Consider the following 18,780-nt stretch of genomic DNA (forward strand, 5'->3'; position numbering starts at 1 on the left):
GGGATGTTTGAGTGAAATGTTGACATTGTAAGGCCGCAGTTCAAGTTCGTGGATGTTGATGAATGCCTGGTGTATGTTTTATGTGTCATGTTTTGCACATCTTACCCAATGAGCACTGAAATACACAGAGAGAAATCTCAACTGAGAGATTGTAGGCCGATGAAACATAAAGAAGTTTGGGTTTTAAGAAAGGAGGCATAGAGTAGAAGAGACAAAGTAATACGTTTGTGCAAAGTTAGGCCACAGCTGGAGTACTTTCGAGGGTTATGTGTGCTCCTGGTGTGAAAAGGATGTCATAGCCACAGAGAGTGTAGATTTACCAAGATGATACTGGGGATGGATAGCTAACGAGTTATATGAATGCTCCCCTTGACATGGAATTTCACACGGCAGAATAGTTAGTGTGGAATTGATTTCAAAATGATTTTTATGGTCTCATTTCATTAAAGCAAATTTACAAATTGGTGTGGGGTGGGGGTGGGGGGGGGGGGGGGCTGTTGCAGGGGATGAAATGAGAATCTGAAACATGGAAAATGTACACCATGTCCGAGAATCTCTCAGTCTCCAGGGAAATTCACGAATAAAAGTTCTGCCCACTTGATGTGGAGGGCACGCTTTCCGATAGGGCCCCGCCCCATTTAAATGATTAAGCACAGAATTCTGGTGTTGATTTATTTTTGCTGGACTAGGTAGAACCACTGTGCTCATTAAAGGAGTGATTCCAGGGCTAAGTGTGGAAGGGATCTCAGCACCTAGTGACGGGTGTACTTTTGCCAGTATTGTATTGCTGCCTTATGGTCTAAACTGGAGTGTCCAGATCTGGTCCCTGTTCGTGGGTGGGGTTGATGAAGGTTTTGAGTGATCAGTGGAACATTATTTGGGTTATTGATGCACTTTGCTGCTCCTGCCCATGGTTCCTATTATTTGAACAGGAAGAGCTGGAAAAATGCAGCAGCTCCGGCAGCACATGTGGAGAGAGAAACCGAGTTAACTTTCCAGTCCAGTATAACTTTTCAGAGCAGTTCTCTCTCCACACATGCTGCCAGACCTGCCGGGTCTGTCCAGCACTTTCTGTTTTTATCTCCGTTCAGCAGCATCCACAGTATTTTGGTTTCATTGCTACTATTTGAAATTCACAGGCAATTTATTTTCATTGAGAACTGAACTCATGGTCAGGGTCATCCGCGTCAGGATGAGATATTTTGTGTCACCTATCCTTGATTTGTGGGCTCCCTTCCAGAAATTTACCAGGTCTGTTTTGCGTCGCTGAGCCCGGACGGTATAGAGTCTAGTCGGGTGGAAGCAGATTAATTGAGTTGCAGAGGTCAGCACAAATCAGACATACTAAGCTTACCAGCAATTCTCCAATATGTGTTGCCTTCCAGGCATAAGGCTTCACTCAATAGGAACAAAACATGATGGATCTAAAAAAAAAAACTGCATCCAAAAACTCTACATTTCATTCGTTCAGATAAGCCTAACATTTGTAGCGTCCTAGTATTGTGTTAACCCCACAATGATGTCTCCGGCATGCAGTCACACCGTTCCTTTGTGCTGTTGTTGAACAAGTAACAGCCGATCAACAGTAATGACATAACTGAGCCAAGTCTGACACCGTTCACTTCGCCATTAAATTAAATTGACTGCAGGGCGGCACGGTGGCGCAGTGGGTTAGCACTGCGGCCTCACGGCGCCGAGGTCCCAGGCTCGATCCCGGCTCTGGGTCACTGTCCGTGTTGAGTTTGCACACTCTCCTAGTGTTTGCGTGCGTTTCGGCCCCACAAACCCAAAGATGTTGGATTGGCCACGCTAAATTGCCCCTTAATTGGAAAAAATGAATTGGGTACTCTAAATTTTAAAAGAAAACAAAAATAAATAAATTGACTGCGCATTTCACATTTGTATAACTTGACTCCTGCACGTAAACGGTCACCCGACTAAGAGCAGTGAGATACATGAATAGCGTATAATTGACTGTGGGATACAGTATTGAGACCCCTTACAGGGCAATCAGGCTTGTATGGATTTGGTTCGATAGCGTTGGAGCACAGCTCCAACATGGGTTCACCTGAGTTTAATAAAGTGCGGAATGTTTCTTTTGTTTTTTTGTGTACGGGGTGCAGTGCCGTGCTTGCAGTGGGCAGCCGATGGCACTATTCCGGTGCTGCTGGCTGAAAATAGCCCTGCATGATTATTGATCTCTGGCTGGCTGTGTAATATTAACCACAGACTTGGACAGCATGTTGCCTCATCGACTTTCCTGGATTGCTGCTGTGCAACCTGAATGGTCATTTACTTCAGACACCAACAGATATGATTGTGTCTTGCTAGCCATTACTTCTCTTCCTCCTTTCTAGAATATTGATTCCAGAGCTGCTGAAGTCTCTGCACAATGTTTTGCATTGTTGGAACCTTCAATCAGCACAGGAAACATTTTCCCCAACATACACTTGCTGATGCTACCACCACATCAGTAATGTATTTCCTTGCCCTGTTCCTATACCTTTTTTAAATTTAGAGTACCCAATTGATTTTTTTTTTTAGATTGGATTGGATTTGTTTATTGTCACGTGTACCGAGGTACAGTGAAAAGTATTTTTCTGCGAGCAGCTCAACAGATCATTAAGTACATGGGAAGAAAAGGGAATAAAAGAAAATACATAATAGGGCTTGGAATTAAATTTTAAAAGATTAGAACGAGTATAAGTTAAGTAAAAAGTGGATCTGTTGGGGAGAGCTCGCAGAGAGTCGCCTAGCTCCGGCGCCATCTTCTGGGACAGAGCCAATTAAGGGGCAATTTAGCGTGGCCAATCCACCTGACCGGCACATCTTTGGGTTGTGGGGGTGAAACCCACGCAGAGACGGGGAGAATGTGCAAACTCCACATGGACAGTGACCCAGGGCCAGGATTCGAACCGGGTCCTCAGCGCTGTAGACAGCAGTGCTAACCACTGTACCACGTGCCGCCCCCTGTTTCTATACCTTTTCATGTTTTCTCTTCAAAATGCTAATCAAATTCCCTCTTAAACATTTTGATTCAGTATCCATTTACCCTAATGCCCAAATTATTCTTGACATTAAGAAAAGGTTCCTTCTAACATCTCCTTTAGGTGGCACAGTGGCTAGCACTGCTGCCCCACAGATCCAAGGACCCGGGTTCAATTTGAGTCTCGGGTGACTGTCTGTGTGGGGTTTGAACTTTTTCCCCGTGTCTGCGTGGTGAGTTTCCTCCAGATGCCCCAATCTCCTACCACAATCTAAAGATGTGCAGGTTAGGTGGATTGGCCATGATGAAATTGATCTGTAGGTTAGGTGGAGCCACGGAGATAGGGTGGGGAGTGGGCCTAGGTAGGGTGCTCTTTCAGAAGGTCAGTGCAGACGCGATGGGCCGAAAAGCCTCCTGCTGCACTGTAAATTCTATGTTCCCTTTGAACTTCTCGTTCCAATCCCATTGCTTCCTATTGCTTTAATATTGATATTGCAAATTATCCACAAACCCAACATTTTGAATGCAAACTTTAGATATTAACATCGCCTGAGTTTTCAACTTGGTTACTTATCAATAACACCACTCACAATTCTACTGCCCAGAATGACAAGGAAAGCAGGTTTATAATGGAATGGCATCCCCCCCAAGTCATGACCAGCTGTAATTTGTATTGAGTCTTTTAGAGAGCTTTTAACATAGTAAAATGTCCCGAGCGGCTTCATGGGTTATCTGACCAAGTCGTTGAAAGAAATAATGGAACAGATGACCAAAAGCATGGTCAAAAGGAGGTGAAGAGGGATGGAGCGGTTTATGGGGGGAATTTTGTAGCTTGGGCCCACGTAGCTCGAGGCACAGCTGCCAGTAGTGGCCAGGCTTGGGCATGTATCACCGTTGCTTCATCTGTGTCTCAAGGTAACTGAGTGTTTCTGGCCAAAAATTCTATTTACTGCACTTGGGGAGTTTTCTTTCCATGTGCTATCCTTTCAAAGCTGCCCATCAGGTGAGTCCTCTTCAACTGCATTTGCCACATATCTGTCCACCCACTAACCTGCTTTGTATCTCCTGCAGTCTTTCAAATTCTGTCTCTGCCTTCACCTTTGGGTCGTCAACAAAAGTTTAATATTCCTTCTATGCTCATCTCCAAATTATTTTATCAAGAGCAAAATCTAATTTCTGGAGTATGGCACTGACTTCAGGGTATAGTCAAAATACTTGTTTCAAGTACAGTGCAACTAAGGCACATTTTTCTTTATAGAAGTTGCCTCTGATGTGTCAATACGCAGTCCCTCAAGACCCAGCAGTCCTATGTTCGATGAAATGGCGAATTCAAGGCTGTCCAGCAGTCCACCCAGATCCACTTCAGTGTGGGGAGGTCTTGTTTCCTCACATAAAAAAGGTATGCCTTGAGTTGAAAATCGTAACAAATGTCACCGCCAGTGTGTGGGATCACAGTGTGCTGTGGTGCCGAGCTGTACAAACCCAAAGATTCCAGGTTCTCCAGATGAGCTGGTTTCATCTCCGGGAATAATTGGTGATCCGCAAGTTTGCGTTGTGGCAAAGGAAATTGAATGAGGCTCCCAATGCTAATCCATCGGACATGGTTGTGATAATTGTAGAGCCTTATTTTATTCTTCATGGGATGCCTGCATTAATGTCCAGCATTTGTTGCCCATCGCTAATTGCCTTTGAGAAGGTGGTGGTAAACTGGCTTCCTGAACCGCTGCTGTCCCTGTAGGTACACCCGCAGTGCTGTTAGGGAGGAAGTTCCAGCATCTTGACCCAGCAACAGTGAAGGAACAGCGATATATTTCCTAGTCAGGATGGCGGGTGGCTTAGAGGGAAATGTCCAGGTGATGGTCTGCTGCCCTTGTCCTTCTAGGTGATCGAGGTTGTGGATTTGGAAGGTGCTGTTTCAGGAGGCAGTTGCTGCAATGCATCTTGTGGATGGTACACAAAACTGTCACTGTGCATTGGTGGAGGGAGTCAATGTTTAAGGTGGCAGATGGGGTGGTGATTAAGCAGGCTGCCGATGTCGAACCTCTTGGGTGTTGCTGGAACTGCACTCATCCAGTCAAGTCCAGGGTGTTCCATCACACTCCTTGCCCATTTTAGGCTGTGGATAGGCTTTGTGAAGTTGAGGACGTGAGTTATTCTCTGCAGAATTCCCAGGCTCTGATGTGCTGTGGTAGTGATAGTCTTTACACCGTAGTCTAGTTATATGGCTGGTTGAGTTCCTGGTCAATCTTAAGTGCCGTGTTAGTGGGGGGATTTAGTGGCGGTAATATAATTGAATATCAGGAGGAGATGGTTAGATTCCCTCAATGGAGATGCTCATTGTCTGGCACTTGTGTGGCACGAATGTTATTGACATCCCAAGTCGTAATGTTATGTCCAGGCCTTGCTGCTTGCAGGTATAGTTAGTAGCAGTACCTGAGGAGTCATGAATGGGCCTGAACACTGCAATCATTGGTGAACAAGCCCACTCCTGACTTCGATGAAGCAGCTGAAGATGTTTGGGCCTAGAACACTACCCTGACGCACTTGACAAAGATGTCTTGGAGTGAGAATTATTGGCCTCCAAAAATCAGGGCCCATCAGTTTTCCCCTAATTCCCACTGACCTCAGTTTTGCGAGGACAGTTGATGCCTTGATGTCAAGGGTAGTCGCATTCAGCGCTTTAATCTATTTTTGGATCAAGGCTGTAATGAGGTCAGAAGACGGTGGACCTTGCAGAACCAAAGTAGCATTGAGGAGCGAGTTATTTCTGAGCAAGTGCTGTTACATTGTCAACAGCAACTCCCTTCACTTTGCAGATGATGGAGTGTAGACTGAAGGGGAGGTAATTGGCCAGATTAGATGCTAACACTCAAGAGGTTCATGAGAGCTATTGACACTTGTGAATTGTACCCCATTGTGACGTTTGTTTCTTTAGGACAGGATGAGAGGCAATCAGTCATTTCAGTGCTAACCTCAGCATGTGTTCTAATTTAATCCCTACATTTCAGAATAAATAATAGAGAAGGTCCACAACATGTATGTTTATTCAGCAGTGATATTCAGCAGCTTCGCTGGATTGGCCATGCTAAATTACCCCTTATGTACCAAGGTTAGGTGGGGTTACAGGGATAGGGTGGGGGAGTGGGCCTACGTAGGGTGCTCTTTCAGAAGGTCGGTTCAGACTCGATGGGCCAAATGGCGTTCTGCACTGTATGGATTCGATTTCTATGCTTGGCATCGTGAGTAGCATTGCTAACTTAAATTAGAGGCAGTTTTCTGCTGGGTGGCCATGTGCACTGTGGATCTGGTGTGCCACTGGCCAAGGTCGTCTTCATGGGGACTGTGGAGACTTCCTTCTTGCCGTCTGTGCTGGATTTTGAACCCAGATGCCAGAAGTGAAAGGGGAAACTTTCTGAAACTTAGTCACTCGTTACCCAATCAAAGCAACTGGAATAAAGAGTCTGATCCTTTATTTATATGTGCAATTCCTGAAAGCATTTTGAAATAGAATTCCTTTCCATTGACATTCTTTTCATATTTGCTTTCTACTTTTTAGTTGCCTCTTTCACGCCTCTTAAAAAAAGAAAGCAGGTGAAGTACAGAAGTGTCATCTCCGATGTCTTTGACGGCATTATTGTCAGCTCAGTGCAGTGTTTGACCTGTGATCGGGTAAGTGTGCAACTTGTAGCAACTGGCAGCTTCTGCTTAACAGTATTGAATTTGGTAAGTGTGTTTGCAGCATGTAGCCTTTCTCAGCTTGGAGGGATTCAATTCTAATGGACCTTGTGCTTCTCTTTCACCAGTTTTTGTTAGTGTTCTTTTGACAATAACAGACTGAATACCTCTTGCCAGCTTTCCGCATATCCCAATTTATCTACATTCAAAACACACCGCTATATTCCCGCATATCAATGAATTAGTGAGGTGGCGGGAGTGAGGTGGTGAGTTGGGAGTGACGTGGAAAGGCGGGAGGGGGCGGGAGTGAGGCAGCGAATTGGGAGGGGGGGTTGGGAAGGTGGTTGGGAAGGGCAGCACGGTGGCCTAGTGGTTAGCACAGCTGCCTAACGGCGCTGAGGTCCCAGGTTTGATCCCGGCTCTGGGTCACTGTCCGTGTGGAGTTTGCACATTCTCCCCGTGTCTGCGTGGGTTTCGCCCCCACAACCCAAAAAAGTGCAGAGTAGGTGGATTGGCCACGCTAAATTGCCCCTTAATTGGAAAAAAATAATTGGGTAATCTAAATTTTTTATCAATTGCCCCTTAATTGGAAAAAATAATTGGGTAATCTAAAAAAATTTTTTTAAAAGGGAAGGGGGTTGGGAGTGAGGCAGCGAGGGAGGGGGCCGGAATGAGCTGGCTGGACGGGAGTGAGGCAGCGAGGTGGGAGAAGAGAGGCGGGAGTGAGGCGACGAGGCTGGAGTGAGCTGGTGAGGAGTGAGGGAGGTGGGTTGGAGTGAGGCAGGGGAGGGATTGAGGAGGCGAGGTGATGAGGGGTGAGGGAGGTCTCATTGTTTGGAGCAATTGAAGATTTGTCTTTCTGTGCTCTTGAGATTCCAATTTTAAAATTCCATTCGGCTATCCTCCTAGCCCTTTCCAATCTGCCCTTTCTCTATGCTCTCTCAAATTTATCTTCAAATAATTATCTATTTCTTAAGTTCTCTGGTGGATTTCAGTCATAGAGTTTTACAGCAGGGGAACAGGGCTTGGCCATCCCGTCCATGCCGACCATCAAGCACCTAACTATTCTAATCCCATGTTCCAACTCTCGGTCCTTAGCCTTGTCTGCTCTGGCATTTCAAGTGCACGGCTGAATACTAGAAAGCTGTGAGGGCTCCTGCCTCTACCACCCTTCCAATCAGTGAGTTCCAGATTTCAACCACCCTCTGGGTGAAAAAGGTTTTGTTCACATCCCCTCTAAACTTCCTGCCCATTACCGTAAATCTATGCCCCTTAGTCATTGACCCTCCACTAAAGGGGAAAGTACCCTCACTATGTCCCTCATAATTTTATACACCTCAATCATGTCCCCACGTCAGCTTTCTCTGCTCAAGTGAAAATAACCCCAGCCTATCCAGTCTCTCCTGATAGCTGAAACGCTCCAGCCAACATCCTGGTGAATCTCCAGGATGTGAATCTCCTCTGCACCCTCTCCAGTGCAATCACTTCATTCCTACAGTGAGGTGACCAGAACGGCTCACAATCCTCCAGCTGTGACCTAACCTGCGTTTTATACAGCTCCAACATAACTTCCCTGCTCTTATATTCAGTGCCTTGGTTAATAAAGGCAAGAATCCCATAAGCCGACTTAACCACCTTATCTACCTGTCCTGCTGTCTTCTATGAGATCTGTGAACCTGCACACCAAGGTCCCTTTGATCCTCTGTACTTCCTCGCATCCTACCATTCATTGCATGGGCGTGATTCTCCGACCCCCCCACCGGGTCGGAGAATCGCCAAGGGCCGGCGTGAATCCCGCCCCCGCTGTGTCGCGAATTCTCTGTCACCGGAGATTCGGCGTGGGCGGGAATCGCGCCGCGGCGGTCGGCGGGAATCCCCCGGCGATTCTCCGGTCCGCGATGGGCTGAAGTCCCGCCGCTGTCAACCCACGCCAGCCGACGGTGATTGAACCACCTTTGGGATGGCGGGACACGGCGGCGCGGGCAGGCTCCGGGGTCCTGGGGGGGCGCGGGGCTATCTGGCCCCAGGGGGGGTGCCCCCACGGTGGCCTAGCCCGTGATCGGGGCCCACCGATCCGCAGGCGGGCCTGTGCTGTGGGGGCACTCTTTTCCTTCCGCCTTCACCATGGTCTCCACCATGGCGGAGGCGGAAGAGACCCCCTCCACTGCGCATGCGCGGGGATGCCGTGAGCGGCTGCTGACGCTCCCGCGCATGCGCCGCCTGGCAAAGTCAGTTTTGTGCCAGCTGGCAGGGCACCAAAGGCCTTTCCCGCCAGCTGGCGGGGCGGAAATCAGTCCGGCTCAGGCCTAGCCCCTCAAGGTGAGGGCTCGGCCGCTCAAGATGCGGAGACTTCCGCACCTTTGGGGCCGAGCGATGCCGGACTGATTCGCGCCGTTTTTGGCGCCGGTCGGCGGACATCGCGCCGATATTGGAGAATCCCGCCCCATACTCCCTTGTCTCGTTTTTACCACTGTTTCTATCAGGGCATCTTGTGTGCCAAAGACTCTTTGTCTTAACAAAATAACCTCTTGTTTCGTTCTTTAACAATCTTAAATTTCTGCCAACACAGGATAGCACGGTGGCACAGTGATTAGCATTGTTGCCTGCGGCGCTGAGGACCCGGGTTCGAATCCCGGCTCTGGGCCACTGTCCGTGTGGAGTTTGCACATTCTCCCCGTGTCTGCGTGGGTTTCGCCCCCGCAACCCAAAAAATGTGCCGGACAGGTGGATTGGCCACGCTAAATTGCCCCTTAATTGGAAAAAAATAATTGGGTTCTCTTTATTTATTTTTTTAAATTCTGCCAACACTAAACTGGGTGGAATTGTGAGTGGTGAGGAGGAAGTAAAGAGGCTTTCCAAACATTTGAAACAAATTGAGTGAGTGGGCAAATAAATGGCTGATTCAGTATAACATGGATAAGTGTGAATTTATCCAATTGGGTAGGCAAAACAGAATGGCAGAGTATTATTTAAATTATAGCGTGGGAAATTGTGATGTACAAAGGAAGATCTGTTGAGCTGCTCGCTTATCCTACAGATCTTAATGATCTGTTGAGCTGCTCGCAAAAAAATCCTTTTCACTGTACCTCGGTACACGTGACAATAAACAAATCCAATCCAATCCAAGATATGAACAGGAGTAAGCCATTCAACCCATATCGGCTGCTCACCATTCCATATGGCCATGGCTGATCGGATACATAGAACAGTACAGCACAGTACAGGCCCTTCTGCCCACGATGTTGTGCCGACCACTTATCCTAATCTAAGATCAACCTAACCTACATCCCTTCAATTTACCACTGTCCATGTGCCTGTCCAAGAGTTGCCTAAATATCCCTCATGACACTTGACACCACCACCTCTGCTGGCAGTGCATTCCACGCATCCACCACTCTCTGTGTAAAGAACCTACCTCTGACATCTCCCCTATATCTTCCTCCAATCACCTTAAAATTATGTCCCCTCGTAACAGCCATTTCCGCCCTGGGGAAAAGTCACTGGCTATCCACTCTATCTATGCCTCTCATCACCTTGCACACCTCTATCAAGGCACCTCTCTTCCTTCTCTCCAGTGAGAAAAGCCCTAGCTCCCTCAACCTTTCTTCATAAGACATGCTCTCCAGTCCAGGCAGCATCCTGGTAAATCTCCTCTCCCTCTAGCCCATACATGTCCATGCCCCCTCTCCCTTTGTTGAGCAAGCTTTTTGAGGGACATGCAAGGTACAACGAGCTTGTGGGGCTGAATGGCCCATGTTCCTCGAGTGCCCAAACTGCAATTAGTATTCTAATTGATCTAATTTGCATCAGTTTTGCATTGCATCTTTAGTTTTTGTACTGTGTCCACCCATTGATATAACCGAGGATCACCGCTGTATTTTTCTTTTATGTACGGTTTTATCAACTGGTTTTGCTCAGAATTGCAGACCATCTAATGTCCAATTCAAAAGTGTTCATTCCACCTCAGAGATTCACCCTGCGAGTAACCATGGATACACTCTGCCCTTAAACTAACTATTTAACTGGGCCCCCTCCACTGAAGAATAAGTCGGAAACCTTAAATTCTGAGACCTGAAAAGCGAACACTAGTCCAAACCGTCTGTGAGCCTGCTGATTTGAGTGTGGGAATCCACTCCCTCTGTTTTGTATAAGATTGCTTTTAATTAGAGGGACTGGATATATTTAATCAAACCAATAATTATCCTCGTTCAGACTAAATTGAGCTAAAATCTAAACACTTGGGTGGAACAGATGGATTTAGTCCTTTGCTGTAAACTGTGTAATTCCTGTATTGTAAATAATCTGGATTCTCCTCGGCCAAACCTTTTTATTTATACATATCTATTTCAATAATTGTGAAGTGGGTGGCCACTCAACCTAGAAGCAGTTGGATACCATCACTCAGCAGGCTTAAGAATGGCATTTGAGGTACCTTAATAGTATTACAATGATCATGAATTTGGGGTTGAGAGTTCCTGTTGATGTGACCCAGGGAGAGCTGTGAAGTGGGATTAAGGGATTTGATGCATGATATATACAGTCACCACACATACTGTAATCTGCTGCTCAATTTTGCATACAGTCACAGAATCTGTGATATTGCTGGTTTCTAAGCAGTCATTTGCCCTTGGGACAGCTTGGCACTGATGTTGATGCTACTTGTGGAAGGGGAAGGAAGTGTTTGATTGCTCACCATAAAATCCACTGTGAATTCTGTTTGTAAATTTATTTTGTTACTCATTTTTACGGGATGTGGGCGTTGCTGGCTAGGCCAGCGTTTGTTGCCCATCCCTAATTGCCCTTCAGAAGGTGGTGCTGAGTTGCCTTCTTGAACCGCTGTAGTCCATGTGGTGTAGGTACACCCACAGTGCTGTTAGAAAGGGAGTTGCAAGATTTTGAGCCAGAGACAGTGTGGGAATGGTGATATATTTCCAAGTCAGGATGGTGAGTGACATGGAGGGCAATTTCCAGGTGGTGGGATTCCCAGGTATCTGCTGCTCTTTTCCTTCGAGCTGGTAGTGGTCGTGGGTTTGGAAGGTGCTGCCTAAGGAGCCTTGGTGAGTTCCTGCTGTGCCTCTTGTAGATGATACACACGGCTGTTACTGTGCGTCAGTGGTGGAGGGAGTTAATGTTTGTAGAAGGAGTGGGAGTCATGCGGTGCTGCTTTGTCCTGGTTGGTATCAAGCTTTTTGAGTGTTGTTGGGGCTGCACTCATCCAGGCAAGTGGAGAGTGTTTCATCACACTCCTGACTTGTGCCTTGTCAGTGGTGGGCAGGCTTTGGGGAGTCAGGAGGTGAGTTACTCACCGCAGAATTCCCAGCCTCTGACCTGCTTTTGTAGCCACAGTATTTATACAGCTAGTTCAGTTCAGTTTCTGGTCAATAGTAACCCCCACAATGTTGGTTGTGGGGGATTCAGTGATGGTAATGCCACTGAATGTCATGGGAACTGGTTTGATTCCCTCTCATTACGGGGCAGCACGGTAGCCTTGTGGATAGCACAATTGCTTCACAGCTCCAGGGTTCCAGGTTCGATTCCGGCTTGGGTCACTGTCTGTGCGGAGTCTGCACATCCTCCCTATGTGTGCGTGGGTTTCCTCCGGGTGCTCCGGTTTCCTCCCACGGTCCAATGATGTGCAGGTTAGGTGGATTGGCCATGATAAATTGCCCTTAGTGTCCAAAATTGCCCTTAGTGTTGGGTGGGGTTACTGGGTTATGGGGATAGGGTGCTCTTTCCAAGAGCCGGTGCAGACTCGATGGGCCGAATGGCCTCCTTCTGCACTGCAAATTTTATGAAATCATTAGAGGTGGTCGTTGCCTGGCACTTGTGTGTCGCAAATGTTTGCCACTTGTCAGCCCAAGCCTGGATATTGTCCAGGCCTTGCTGCATTTGGACGTGGACTGCTTCGGTGTCTAAGGAGTGCGAATGGTGCTGAACATTGTGCAATTATCAGTGAACATCTCCACATCTGATGTTATGTTGGAAGGAAAATCATTGATGAAGCAGTCGAAGATGTTTGGGCCTTGAACACTACCCTGAAGAGCTCCTGCAGTGATATCCTGGGACTGAGAATTATATCATACTTAGTGTATAATATATCTTTAAAGCTGTATAAATCATTAAATTCAAAGCTTTAGTAAAGAATGTGTGCTATCAATTAGCATCTCCTTCACCCCCACCCTCCCCATTTCATTTTGGTTGTCCTCCCTGAGCTGTGTCAGTACTGGCAAGCAGTCTACGACCGGAATGGTGCCTTGTTTCTTGGTGGCTGGCAGTTCTAGTGTGTAATTGTGGCATATGTTCATTTCATGTTTTCAGTATTTGCTCTTTCTTTTAACCTATAGTCTTTTTCCTGTCTGGGTTCCTTTGCCTGTAGGTGTCTACCACCTTGGAAGCCTTTCAGGATCTCTCTCTGCCAATCCCGGGTAAAGAAGATCTGGCCAAACTGCATTCCTCCAGTCACCAAATGTCCTTGGTGAAAGCAGGGTCATGCGGTGAGGCATACACCCCACAAGGTTGGATAGCGTACGTCATGGAATACATTAAAAGGTGCGTGTCAAACTAAGGAGAGAGAGAAATAAATAAAGTTACAGCATTTTACATCTGTTTTCCTTCTGTCGGAGCAATGCAGTTGCAACCTTTTGAAATTAATATTTCTGTGTTTACCTTCTGTGTTCCTAGTTGGTTCTGGGGTCCTGTGGTATCTTTGCAGGATTGTCTGGCTGCCTTTTTCGCGAGGGATGAACTTAAAGGTGTGTAAGGATCCTAAATACAATTAAAATACTTCTATTGTTGGGGGCGGGTTGTGGGTAAAGTGTGGAGTGGACATAATGGCCTCAGTACGTTACATTAAATGAAAAAATTGTGTTGTGATTGGCTCAATGGGCAGGTATGTAAAAGCACAGTCCAGCATAGTACTGTGCCCTACAGACTGGAATGTGGATAAACCTGATCATAACCTGCGCTGATCCCATTTGAGGAGGAACTGAGTGTAATGCAATCATAGATTATCATATGATAATCAATCAGCCTTAATGTCTCTGGGGGAAGAGGAAAAAAAAAATCTGTCCTTTTTTCTCCTGCTGCTTGCTATCCAGAGATGCCTGCTGAAAACCTTGTGTGGAAAGTTTGCGTTCTTTTCATTCATTGGATGTACTTCACTAGTAAGGCCAGTATTCATTGCTCGTCCCCAATTCTCCTTGAGGAGATGGCGGTGAACTGTTTTCCTTGAGCGTCTCACTTGGCCATTTCAGAGGTAGCTAAGAGTCAACACATTGCCGTGGGCCTGGTGTCACATGGAGGCCAGACCAGGCAAGAACAGTATATTTTCTTTCACGAAGGTTATTAGTGAACCAGATCACAATTTTTACAACAACCCTGTAGCTTCATGGGCACTATGTACATGTGTTTACATTGGGTCAAGGTGAAATCAAGCTCATTAGAAATTCCTCATTGATCAAGTATCCTGTCAATTCTTGCAGTCAGGGTAGAATCTGTGAGGTCCTTTCAGAGGCATTCGTTCAAAAAGGTTCTGGCAAGGGTACCCTTGGGAGGGAACATTATAGATTGATATAGCTTTACACACTGTTCTTGATTACTGTTCCCTCATGGCATGGACTTGATGGCCTCCTATGCCATAACGACTCTAGGCCGCCTAAAGTTGAGTATTAATTGCTCTTTTTGGCATCAACGAGTGGATGGCAAGATCGGGCAGTTTTCAAAAACTAGGGTGTGATTGTTTACAAATGGCAAACGGGTGGAGGTTTGTTGAATCGCTGTTTTGCTTTGTTTACACATCATTCTATTTATATCCTTTGTAAAATTGTTCAATGATATTACAGGTGATAACATGTACAGCTGTGAAAAGTGTAAAAAGTAAGTACAGTGCATGTTTCTCAATTTATGGTCCAGCTTGAATGATTAGATTCATATTAAACCCCCTCTAAGTGCATCTGTCTAATAATATTCTGACATGTCAAAGTTATTCTGAACTTGGCTCGTCGGTTTTTAATGAGTAATTATCGAGCCATCTTTGGTTGATTATCTGAAGCTTTTTGAATTCATTCTGGGGCTGTGGGCATTTCTAGAAAGACCAAAGTGTAGTTCTCAAACTAGTTGCCCTACAAGTTGGTGGTGTTGGTGGGCTGCCTGTTTGAACCAGTCAGGGTGGTGCGGGTGCAACCCCAATACTGTCAGATAGGCAGTGCCAGGATTTGAACTTGGGCTTTCATGCATTTCCTACACCTTTGTGACCAGAAATATATAGGGTTCATCAGAAAGGAGGGAAACCTGCAAACAAAATTAAAGCAGGACATTCTGGAAACCACAGGAGGTCAGTTAGAACCTGTAAATAGAAAAGCCAGGTTAATGTTGCATTGCCTATGTAACCCTTCATTTGAGCTGAAGATATACCACAACAAACGCAAACAGAAAGAGGAAACAAATGGGGCCAATGAGGGGCATGACTTCATGGCTGCCATTCATCTAGGAGGTACAATAAGAAGAAAAAGCTGCAAGAAACATAAATCTGAAATACAAAGGAAACACTCTCAAAACACACAGTCACCTGCTCCACAACAACTTGAACTGATAAGACACCTTTAATGTAAAACATCCCAAGGCCCTGCAAGGAGCAAGGTTTGACACCAGGCTGCATAAAATAATATTAGGGCAGTTAGCCAAGCGTTTGGTCAAAGACATGGGTTTTAAGGGGCATCTTAAAAGAGGGAAAGGAAGTGGAGAGGTTTATGGGAGGGAATTTCAAAGATTAAGGCCTTGACAGCTGAAGACCTGCATGTGGGCATTTCTGGTAAGCTTATGCCTGGTTGCTCTGAGAAGGTGGTTATGTCCCACCCTCTTAAAACTGCCGGTAGCAGGTTTGACCCCATTGAGAAGCTTAATACACTTGGGGGCAATTTAGCATGGACAATCCACCTAATCTGCACATCTTTGGACTGTGGGAGGAAATCGGAGCATCCGGAGGAAACCCACATAGACACACTGACCCAAGCCGGGAATTGAACCTGGGACCCTGGAGCTGTGAAGCAACTCTACTAACCACTGTGCTACCGTGCCCCCCTCTACAGCCATCCTGCAGTTTAGTGCTGGTCAGCTTTGTAACCTTCTGCTGTAACTCTGGACGGGGACAACCCTGAATCCAGAAAGGAAACTACTTTAGAGCGGCAACTCCATTTATCTACACTAGGAAATGGTCTTTGAAAATTATAGGGTTTTCATAACCTCTGTGTAACTTTTAAACTTTAATGAAGTTGGGTGTACATATGATTTTTAAAAAGCGCAAAAACGCAATGAAAGCATGAATCATGAAATTTCAATACTTTACAGTTTAGATTTCTAGATTTCAACAAAACAGCCATCATTTGTGGCACGTTAGGGCAGCACGGTGGCGACGTGGTTAGCACTGGGACTACGGCCCTGAGGACCCAGGTTCGAATCCCGGCCCTGGGTCACTGTTCGTGTGAAGTTTCCACATTCTCCCCGTGTCTGCGTGGGTTTCACCCCCACAACCCAAAGATGTGCAGGGTAGGCGGATTGGCCACACTAAATTGTCCCTTAATTGGAAAAAATTAATTGGGTACTCTAAATTTTTTTTTTAAATTAAAAATTGTGGTCAACCTGATTATCCAACAGTTAATCTTTCCTCCTATTGTTGCCCTTTGCGATCAGTTTCAACATCATTAACGTAGCATTACAATATTAACATGTTACAAAACCTTGGATTTACGCTTTCATACCTCATTTGCAGCTTGCTTCTAAAATCTGTACAGCCAAAGTTACTGAAGTTTCACGAGGATTTTATAAACACCCTGTATATCTGAAATATTAAGCTCAAGTTAGTGATCATCAAACGAGAGAAGGGTGGCAAAAGAAAAAAAATACGGAACTAATGTGAGGAAGATCTTCACGCAAGACTGACCCATGTAGTTAACTTTGAGATGGGTAGTGAGGGCACAACCCCAAGGGGTCACTTAAGATCTCACCCGCATGTGAGGTAATCACTGTAAGCTCTTATCAAAGGATGAGCAACGATGTGACAAATGGCCTTCCTTTTATCTATAGCCATCTTGCAAACAGACTTCCAGTTAAAGCAGTTGTGGAAAATGTCAGATAAACTGGGACCGGAAGTGATGGGGACAAGCATAGATTGAAGTGATCACGTTTTCCACAGGTTGCCATGGTTCCTGGGCAGTGGGGTATGGAGAATATTTGCGAAGGAAATTCACACCAGGGTTGGATAAATGATTATATTTTGTTGTTCTGTGTGATCGCTTTGGTAGGATCGGCTGAGTGTTTGTGCAAATCTTTCCCTCAGATGACCTGAGTGATAGCCCATCAAACGGTAGATTGTGTGTGGTCTGTGAAAGATCGCACCTTCTTAATTTAGTGCTTTCTTATCTCCGCAACGCACAGTTAATTTAGAACTTCTCTTTATCCAGATTGAGAAATGGAGTGAAATTCTGCAAGGTTCAAAAGTTGCCAGAGGTAAACTTTTTCAATCATAATTTTAAATCCAATGTAAATATAATGATCTTTATTATTGTCACAAGTAGGCTTGCATTACAGTGCAATGAAGTTTCTGTGAAAAAATCCCCTAGTCGCCACACTCCGGCGCCTGTTCGGGTACGCTGAGGGAGATTTCAGAATGTCCGATTCACCCAACAAGCACGTCTTTCGGCACTTGTGGGAGGAAACCGGAGCTCCCGGAGGAAACCGGAGAACGTGTAGACTCCGCACAGTCAGTAACCTACGCCGGGATTTGAACCCGGGTCCCTGGCGCTGTGAAGCAACAGTGCTGACCACTGTGTTCATTATTAAAATTTAGCTAAATAATCCTTTGAATGTTCAGTAATTTATTCTAGGGGATTCTGAGCTGCTCCTTCAGCAAAAGGCTAATCCATGCGATTTCCTTGTTGATTATGCAATTACAGGGATATATTTGTTATACTTTATGAACACAATAGGCACTTATCTGCTGATCAGCAAAGTTGAAGTACCATCCAGTGTCGCTTGCAAACCAGAAATTTCATGGTGCAATCCGACATTTTCCAGTTGGGTGGTACGGTTAGTTCTGCTATGTTGGGAGCGGGGCTTTCAGTGTTAGTGATCTTCCATAAGTCAGGAGGTTGTGGTTTCAATCCCTGCTTCAGGACTTGAACATATAAATCACCTCAGTTTAGATTATCTTGCTGCTTGCTTATGTGGGATCTTGATTTGCACGGAGTATCTGCCACCCACATGTACCAAAGAATTTTAAACTAATTAATTGTATGTGGATCACTTTGTGATCTCAGATTGTAATTGTATGTCTTTTGTTGTAGATTTTGTGCATTCACTTGAAAAGGTTCAGACATGAGCTCATGTTTTCCACCAAAATCAACAGCCATGTGTCATTCCCTTTGGAAGGACTAGACCTTCAACCTTTCCTCGCGAAAGACAGCTCCTCTCAAATCGCGACTTATAATCTTTTATCGGTTATCTGCCATCATGGTACTGCCAGTTGTGAGTATCACGAGCAGCTGTTTTAATGTAATGTCTTATTCTTGACTGGGCTGTTTTGTTGTGGAAGTTATTATGGCACCAAGTTTTTTTAAAAAGTCAAGGCAGTGTACTTTGCTTCAGATGGAATTCTAAACCAAGATCCCATCTGCCTGTTCCAGTGACCCAATTGTGATATTAATTTGTGTGAGCAAGATGGTGGGCACACTTGCTTTCACCCAGAGGGTGAACACTTGAATCATAGAACCCCTACAGTGCAGAAGGATGCCATTCGGCCCATTGAGTCTGCACCGACCGTCTGTAAGAGCACCCTAACCTAGGCCCAATCCCCCATCTTACAATCCCTTATTGGGGCATTTTAGTGTATCCAATCCACCTAACCTGCACATCTTTGGACTGTGGGAGGAAACCGGAGCACCCAGAGGAAACCCACGCATATACTGGGAGAACATGCAAACTCCCCACAAACAGTCACCCAAGGTTGAAATCGAACCCCAGCCCCTGGCGCCGTGAGGCAGCAGTGCTGACCACTGTGCCACCCCAAATACATTGCAGAAAGAATTGCCAGGTATGGTGGTTGAAGCTGGTAGTGTAAAGGAAAG

The 18,780-nt window shown here is 45.8% G+C and overlaps 1 protein-coding gene across 3 annotated transcripts in view; it reads left to right on the forward strand.

Annotated features, from left to right (window-relative positions):
* Window positions 1-18,780, forward strand: part of usp33 (ubiquitin specific peptidase 33) — a 92,660-nt gene that overhangs the window by 48,030 nt on the left and 25,850 nt on the right. For all 3 annotated transcript variants that reach the window (XM_072510406.1, XM_072510407.1, XM_072510408.1), the window contains exons 12-18: window positions 4,245-4,385; window positions 6,543-6,655; window positions 13,038-13,210; window positions 13,343-13,413; window positions 14,503-14,536; window positions 17,119-17,164; window positions 18,001-18,181. In XM_072510406.1, the coding sequence (XP_072366507.1) occupies window positions 4,245-4,385; window positions 6,543-6,655; window positions 13,038-13,210; window positions 13,343-13,413; window positions 14,503-14,536; window positions 17,119-17,164; window positions 18,001-18,181 (759 nt within the window). The remainder of the gene's footprint in view (window positions 1-4,244; window positions 4,386-6,542; window positions 6,656-13,037; window positions 13,211-13,342; window positions 13,414-14,502; window positions 14,537-17,118; window positions 17,165-18,000; window positions 18,182-18,780) is intronic.

Source organism: Scyliorhinus torazame, chromosome 7, assembly GCF_047496885.1.
Source record: "Scyliorhinus torazame isolate Kashiwa2021f chromosome 7, sScyTor2.1, whole genome shotgun sequence".
NCBI classification, from domain to species: domain Eukaryota; kingdom Metazoa; phylum Chordata; class Chondrichthyes; order Carcharhiniformes; family Scyliorhinidae; genus Scyliorhinus; species Scyliorhinus torazame.